The sequence below is a fragment of the Haplochromis burtoni genome, unplaced genomic scaffold (genome assembly GCF_018398535.1).
Source record: "Haplochromis burtoni strain Fernald_Lab_line unplaced genomic scaffold, NCSU_Asbu1 Contig_212, whole genome shotgun sequence".
NCBI classification, from domain to species: Eukaryota; Metazoa; Chordata; class Actinopteri; order Cichliformes; family Cichlidae; genus Haplochromis; species Haplochromis burtoni.
The window spans coordinates 447,556-455,161 of NW_024582573.1; the positions used below are offsets into that span (position 1 = coordinate 447,556).

At 39.9% G+C, this 7,606-nt stretch overlaps 1 protein-coding gene across 1 annotated transcript in view; it reads right to left on the minus strand.

Moving 5' to 3' along the window:
• Window positions 1–5,215, minus strand: part of LOC102309653 — a 6,909-nt gene extending 1,694 nt beyond the window's left edge. Inside the window, exons 1-10 of the mRNA XM_005936429.3 lie at window positions 5,036–5,215; window positions 4,458–4,606; window positions 4,187–4,349; window positions 3,196–3,543; window positions 2,655–2,936; window positions 2,543–2,569; window positions 1,929–2,030; window positions 1,763–1,793; window positions 1,579–1,628; window positions 1,353–1,387 (exon numbers count right to left, since the gene is read on the minus strand). Of these exons, the coding sequence (XP_005936491.1) occupies window positions 1,353–1,387; window positions 1,579–1,628; window positions 1,763–1,793; window positions 1,929–2,030; window positions 2,543–2,569; window positions 2,655–2,936; window positions 3,196–3,543; window positions 4,187–4,349; window positions 4,458–4,606; window positions 5,036–5,105 (1,257 nt within the window). The 5' untranslated portion in view covers window positions 5,106–5,215. The remainder of the gene's footprint in view (window positions 1–1,352; window positions 1,388–1,578; window positions 1,629–1,762; window positions 1,794–1,928; window positions 2,031–2,542; window positions 2,570–2,654; window positions 2,937–3,195; window positions 3,544–4,186; window positions 4,350–4,457; window positions 4,607–5,035) is intronic.
• Window positions 5,216–7,606: the final 2,391 nt, after the last annotated feature.

Below are 7,606 nucleotides of genomic sequence, written 5' to 3' on the forward strand. Positions count from 1 at the left end.
TGTGTGTGTGTGTGTGTGTGTGTGTGTGTGTGTGTGTGTGTGTGTGCGTGTGTTTAAAGCGACCAGATTCTTGAAGTTTACCATAGTTTGTCAGAGTAAATCTAGAGCAGAAACAAAAAAGTCCTGGAAATACCAGAAATTCCCAAAGAAAGAGGCAGAACTGCATTAGAGAGAGCTGAGTCTAAACTGACCTATTTCTGCGTCCCTGTGAAGGTTAGCATTAAGTTTTGCTATTGCAAAGTCTACCATGATTAAAGGATTGGTTTACTGTGCAGTACATGGTATAGTGTATTTTATTTTTGTTAATAAATCCAATTTAAAGCATCAGATAATTCACATTTATAACAAACTTCATAGGTGTGAAAACTTGTCTCTATAAAAGCAGAAGTTTTGACTTTGTGTGGAGCATTCTAGTATGTTAACACAATGTTTCCAGCAGTGGAAGTCCCAGCAAAGTCACCCCAAGGTCAGACCACCAAAAGCTCAAAACCCAAGTTTTCTACAGATCTCAATTGGCACATATGACTTGTTTGGAAGGGTTCACAGCATGGCTTCACAGCTTAGATTTTTTATGTTGCATCTGAAAAAACAAATGAGACCAAAGTGGAGATGTCTGACCATGGACAGCACCATCTTTGGCGAAAACCAAACCAAGAATATCAGAACACACACCTAATACCGACTGTTAACCACAATGATGGAGGGTATATTTGCATATATTTGTATTTGCAGCCATGGGACCTGGACACCTTGGAGTCATTGAGTCAACTATGAATCTTTCTGTATACTGAAGTGTTGTAGAGTTAAATGCGAGGCCATCTGTCTGACAGCCAAAATATGGCTGAAAATGGTTCATGTAACAAGGCAATGATCCCAACAACAAGTAGTGGAAAAAGAAAAGACTCGAGGTTTTGAAGTAGCCCAGTCAAAGTGAAACATTGTGCCAGGCCCTTAAAAGAGCTCTGCATAAATAACTGCACAAAAACCTAAGCATACTGAAAGAGCATTGTTAAAAAGAGTGAAACAAAATTCCCCCAGAGGAATGTGAGAGACTGATGAAGTAATATAGAAACCAGTTACTTCAAGTTTTTTCTTCCTGGTTCTACGAGTTACTGAGTGAGTTCAGTTGGTTTTTCACAGGAGTGCAGAGTCATGTAAAAACTTTCTTTTTGACATGACAGAGGCTAACTGTTGGTTTGACTAGCGGTTTAACACAAAGCCAGACAACCTTATCGTTGAGCTCACAATCCTCTGACAGAAAGCAAAGAACAAGGGCAAATATTTTTTCCATTTGATGACTCTCCTGAGAATTTATATTAGCAGCTGGAGGTTTAGGTGATGTTAATACTTACCTCAGAAGGGAAGGTTGTACGTGTGAGTGTAATGTCTGAGGAAAAAGAATAATAAACAAGCTCACATTAGTCACATTATCAATCAGTCATTAGTACTCGTCTCATTAAGCTGATTACTCCTGCAATGCTTTGTGCCTGTGAGAATTTGGATGAATGAGACGTGAATAAAAACAGAATAAGCTTGAAATCCTGAAGGGGAAATTTGGTTCTGAAGGGAAATTCTCACCAACTATATGATCCTTCGCATGAACCTGAGACCAGAACTGTGTATCCTCCCTAAAATGTATTACACAAAAATGTATTACAACAATATCCAAGGCATTGTATGTTGCCGTCTTCAAAGAAGTAGCTTTTTTCTTTTGTATTTCTCATTATAACTTCATTTTTAGACCGATTAAGAAAACCAGTACCTTTTCTGTCTTTCTTCTGCTCTTGCTTTCACTTTAAAAGTGGGTGAAATGAATAGGAAAAGAGAAATTAATGCCTTTCACAAACGAAGGCAATTAAATCAGCATGAAAACATAGCTTGAAGCATCAGAGTATTTATAACAAAGCAGAAGCTTTTGTGTGAAATACCTTTCCTGTGCACCACTATGATCACGACTGCCAAAGAACAGAGGATCAACACCGCGGCTGACAAAGAGCCCACAACGAGAGGCCAGTCCAGATTTAATGAATCTGCAAACATCAAACTAGTATTAATATTAAATACTTAAAAAACCCAGTTGTGAAGAATGTAAAGTATTACAACAGATTTGATTTAAAGTGCTAGTATCATTTTCCAATGCAATGGAGAGCTCCATTCCAATGTGAAGAAGAAAAAAAATGTAGTTTTTAGTTTATTGAAAAAGATACATTTTGTATTTTGATAAATTCTAAAAAATAAATAAATTATAAATGTAATAAATTAAGTTTAACAGATTCAGATTAAATTACATCCTTTCGCAAAAGAACCTGTCGCATCTGCAACAAGCTTTGCAGACATTTTCCTGGTTACCACAGTCATGTGGCCTTTATGGTAATACCATCATGTTTATGGGCTCTTATGGACTGCTCTGCATACTGAAAAGTGACTCTAAGGTGGACTAATGTGTTATTATGTGAGGATCCGGTAGGGAGACCAGTTGAAGTCTTGCAGAACTTTTAGGTATGAGAACAACAACAACAAAAAAGGCATGCTAATAGCCTACCTGTTGATGTTGGTGGTGGGGAATTCCCTTAAATATAAAAAAAAGGGAGAATCAGCTGCAGTTTCTCTAAAGGTCAGTCCACTCACATACCATTAGAAGTGTAAGTCCGTACCTTTGGTTACAGTTAAAGGGTTGCTGTGCTCAGACTTGCTCCATGTCTCTCCCAGTAGGACACTGTACTGGCACTGGTATAGAGCCACTGGAGAGTCCTGGACAGGCAGTGGGAAGGTGGCTTGATGCGCGAAAATGTTTGCCTGAAATGTTGCAACAGGAAATTCACCATCCACCAGGTAGAGAGAGAACACAGCGCCGGGGTATGCAGCAGACCCTATGCACAGTAAATGCCACACATCTGTCTGCTGTTCAAGGTGAAGATTGGGCGCCGGCAGGATGTCTGGGAGCACGTGAAATAAGAGCAAATAGTATTCAGATAATTAAATGACTGGATTACTAATTAGGCAGAAAACAAATGACAAAAATTGAATAGATGCAACAATATTTACAAGTCTTAGTCCTCTTGTGTTAATGTTCTACCTAAAGGAATGAATCCATTACCTGAAATACAATTTTTTGGTCTAAAATATTTACAAGTACCACATTAACATGTAAAAAACATCACAGAAGAAAGGCTTCAAAAAGTCATACGTCTTCACCTGTAATGGTGATTGGAACTATGTTGCTCACAGTGGAATTAACCAGTCCGCTTTCTTTGGTCATTTGATAGAGGCAGGTGTACTCTCCCTCCTCTCCTCCCCTGACTGGCCCCACAGTGAAGACTCCCGGCTGCAGCTGGAAGTTTGATACCTGGCTAGCCCGGGGCTGCTGGATAACAGATGCCGTCCCTGTTTGTTTAGCGGTCCTCAGCAAAAGGAAGCTTGTCGGTTTGTTTGACTGCGACTGTGGATGGGCCGGGACTGTGCAGCTGAAGGACAGCAGGTCCCCGCGTTTGACCTCACCTGAGGAAGGCTCTACAGACAAGACTGGAGGTGGGAGGGAGGTGTCTACATGACAGAAAAGGAATGGAGACAGTAGGGGGAAGCCATTATCTCTCCATGTTTTGTTACTAGATTAATTCTAGACTCTCAATAAAAGTAAAAGCTGCAACAACAAAAAAAGAAAAAGAAGATAGGCCAGCGTCTGGTTTGTCAGACTTCCTTTTGTAACTGTCAACAGTTTAAGCCGGTAGATATTGTGTTTCATGGGTTTCTGTGTGTGGGGGTGTGTGGTTTCTCTATGAAGAGCAGGATGTAACTACCACTATACACACCCACAGAGAGGAGGACAATAAGAGACCGCAGAGAGCACCTGCATTCAGCAGTGTGTTTGCTGTGCTGGAGTGGAAGCGGATGGGAGTGTTTATTGTTTTAAACCACATGTGGAATCACTACCAATTAACCCAGCCGATTAACACAGAAAACGTATTTGTTCCGTTTTGAATACAATGAAAAACGACAGCCTCGACCACATCCGACTCATTGACCCGTGTCATCTTAATTCTCCCTTTTTTTAATTAAAAATAAATTCATATAATATGAAGTGTGCAATGGATGTGTTTTTCTTTTTAAATCAGAACCAAGTCTCTGTTAAAGCAAAAGAAGGTCAAAATCAGAGCTGTAAATAAGAGTTTCCATCAAACACACAAACCATTTTGGTCCTCCAGTTGCAAATATGGACTGAATGCACTGTAGTGACCCTCCTGGCTCCTGTACAGACAGCAGAAAAGTTTACTCTGGCCTGGGACCCATTCTTGTATCCTAACAGTAAACTGAACTTCTCCAACATGAGAGGGCAGATCCCGAGAATCCACCTCAATAGAATAAAACAAAAAGAAAGCAATAAAATCGCTGCAGCTCAGGAAGAACTCAACACGCTCCAAAAATATGCATTCACTTGAAAAAAGAACATATTAAACTACCTTTTTTCTCCTCTCGTAAAGCATGAACAAAACCCCAGTGTAACCCTCGGGGGCTCGGCAGACCAGGACCACGGAGTCCTTTGACTTCGAAAAGATCTCCAGGGTAGGAGCCTGAAGAGTGACCGAGGTCGTGGAAGCAGAAAGTCGTCCTATAAAGTAACAGTAAGGTTATAACATTTAGCAGGAATCAGCTAAATCTCAAAAATGTGTCTTCGAATGGAGCAACAGGTTTCTTAACACACATGGGAAAACACAGCGGTCATTACAAGATGTGTCGACATTCACTTTTTACCAAGCTTGTGATTACAGCTAAACCAAAATCAGTTGTGAAACTCTAGATAGGAAACTCTAGATAGATAGGGTGCCTAAATATTAGGTACAAGTATAGGCTCGAAAAGACATTTTTGTGTGTGTCAAAACTTAAAAATTTAATGGAAATCAAACATCGATTACTTTTTACTCCTAGCAGACATTTAACAGATCTTCTACCAGGCACATATCATAGTGATTGTTAATCTTAACAAATCAAAATTTGACAAAAACACTATACTAAGAAACATCTACTGCGTGAAACTTACCCCAAAGTTGGAGAGAGACCAGTAACAGAGTACATGCCCAGGATGATCGTCCACCACTAACTGAGTGCATCCTTAACGCATCAGCAAGACCAACTGAAGTGAAGAAAACACCTACATAGGCTGTGTATCTCTCTCGCTCCTTCTTTTTCTCTCTCACTTGGCCGCTCTGTGTTTTCTTAATGCATATGACATCCTCTTGAGAAGCAATGGGGGAAGTAAACACACTTCCTTTTTTAGACTTCACAGATCACATGTGTGTTGTGATGGGAAGAAACAGCTGGCCAGCAGTGCAGTAAACCACAAACTTAAGAAGAAAATATCTCTAGGTACATAAACTGAATCCTCAGAAATCGAATGTGACGAGGATGTCAAGGGAACAAAGCACACAGCTGCTACTACCTGTACTAAATGAAGGTTGTGGTTTCGGTGAAGGTGCTCCTGTGTCACAGAGTTTCTATTTCTGATATTACAGAAACAGGTGTTTTGCTAATCTGATGCTGAAAGTCCTAAAACTGCTGCCAGTGAGAGAAGTATAACAGAAGGGACTTTGGGACCAGAGTTTTCCATCTGTCCACCAGATGGCCCTGGACTTTTTTCCCTGTTTAGTCACCTGACTGCCTTCTCAAGAAGCAGCAACTACTGATCTCCTGATCTTATCTACCCACTAACACAGCTGTTCCCAGTTTTCCCTGTTATCCCTGTCTGTGCTGCTGTCTGTCATAAAACTCTATTCCTGCCACTTTGCTATGTGCTTTTACTGTACCTATTTGAACAGGATGAATCAAAGTAGCCAAAAAAAACCTAGCCTAAAAACAGTTTAAAAGTGTGGGGAGAGCTTTGAACAGCCACATCTGCAGATGATGGTAGAAAAGTGATGGAGGGGGGGATTAATCCAAGAACTGCAGGAAACATGATGTTTATAAACTGAATCAACATCTCCAAACTTGACTATGTTAGTCACAGAAGAGCCTCATTCGTCAAAGGAAGATTAGGCCTGCTAACATTTCATACAAATAGATATGCAGGAGCAGTAAATGCATTCATTCAAAACGAAGAGTCCTGAACAGCACTTTAAACTTTTATTGGTGTTTAGTCATTTTTTTGTCTAAATAAAACACAAACTTCTTTGTTTACTGGAAGGTGGAAAAAACTGTCTCTTCCTTGTAGTATAAGTGCAAGCTTGCACTCCAGTTTGTCTGGCGTAGCAATTTATAAGTGAGTGTAGCCATATTGTGTTACTTGGGGTATGTTGTAACTTGACAATAAATTTATAGACAAGAAGAAGAATAAGCTACACCCTTATTCACAATGGGTAATCCTGTCACTCCTGATGCAGAACCATAGGGATGTGTCTCCTTCCAGAATCAAACCAGGGACCTATTGCTTGTTAGATACACTATGGAGCCACTGGCAGATGACTTGTATAATAAATTTAAACTTCATAATTAAAGTTGTGCTCTTCCCCTCACCCTGTTCCTTTAGTAGAACTGATTCACAAGGGAGAGAAATTCCACCAAACTGTCCACCACCAGCATCGCTCGTCCTCTGCGTGCAGCAGGCATCGACATCCACAAGGTTTGCGTCACACGTAGACATGCACTGCTGCAGTTTTTCAAACGATGTCGTGTGTCTGCTGTGGATCAAATGAAACGACAGGAAAGAACAAAGACAAAAAACGGACAAAGAAGTCAGCCTGCTGATATTTGTGAAGCAGCTCAAAGAGGTGTTTGAAGTCTGTGACGAGGACTCTGACATGTTTTATGTGCCCTGAACGCCTGGTTCAGCTGGCTACTGAGTGTGGGTAAGAGGAACAGGCAAAAACAAGTGATGTGGAAATTACAGGAAGTGTATATTTTGCATTTATTCTTTTCATTTGTTGTGGGAGACAACCACCATAATAGTCTGAGCTGTATATCATATTTTCTGTCTCAAAATTTTGGACTTATGTTCAATGGAAATAATAGAATAACTAAATGACCGAGAGAAAGTACAGAACGTTATGCTCCTTAGAAATTCATTTCAGAGTCTTACAAGCACATAAATTTAGGTTGGAGAATGAGGGTGCAAACTGATTCCCTTTTTAAGTCTCTTTAATTTAACTGGAAAAAAAGCAATAATGAAAGGACACGAGCTGACGCAAACCCGCTGAGCTATGTGCTGTGTGATTACTCTGAATTATCCCAGCAGGCAACTATAAGGCAATAAAGAACACTGCTTCATCTAATGATTAGTTTGTCGTATATTAATCTGCTTATAGTAATAGAGATATACTATATACTATAGATATAGTATAGATCAGTTTTACAAGTCTGTTAACATCTTATTATTTCCAGTGAACAAAAAACAGTGACCAAACCTATTAAAGTATTGCACGTATATTGATATAAGTGTTTGGCATTTAAAAACAAGAAACTGCTGCAGTGAAAAAGCATAGGGAGGCCGTGTGTGACATCAACACCACAAAATCTGATAGTGTTTGTGAGGTGGTGAGGCAAAGAGAAGAGAGAACAATGTACATAAAAACAGGAATGAAAAGCAAAGTGAAAGAGAACAACGAGGGGTGGCTGTGGC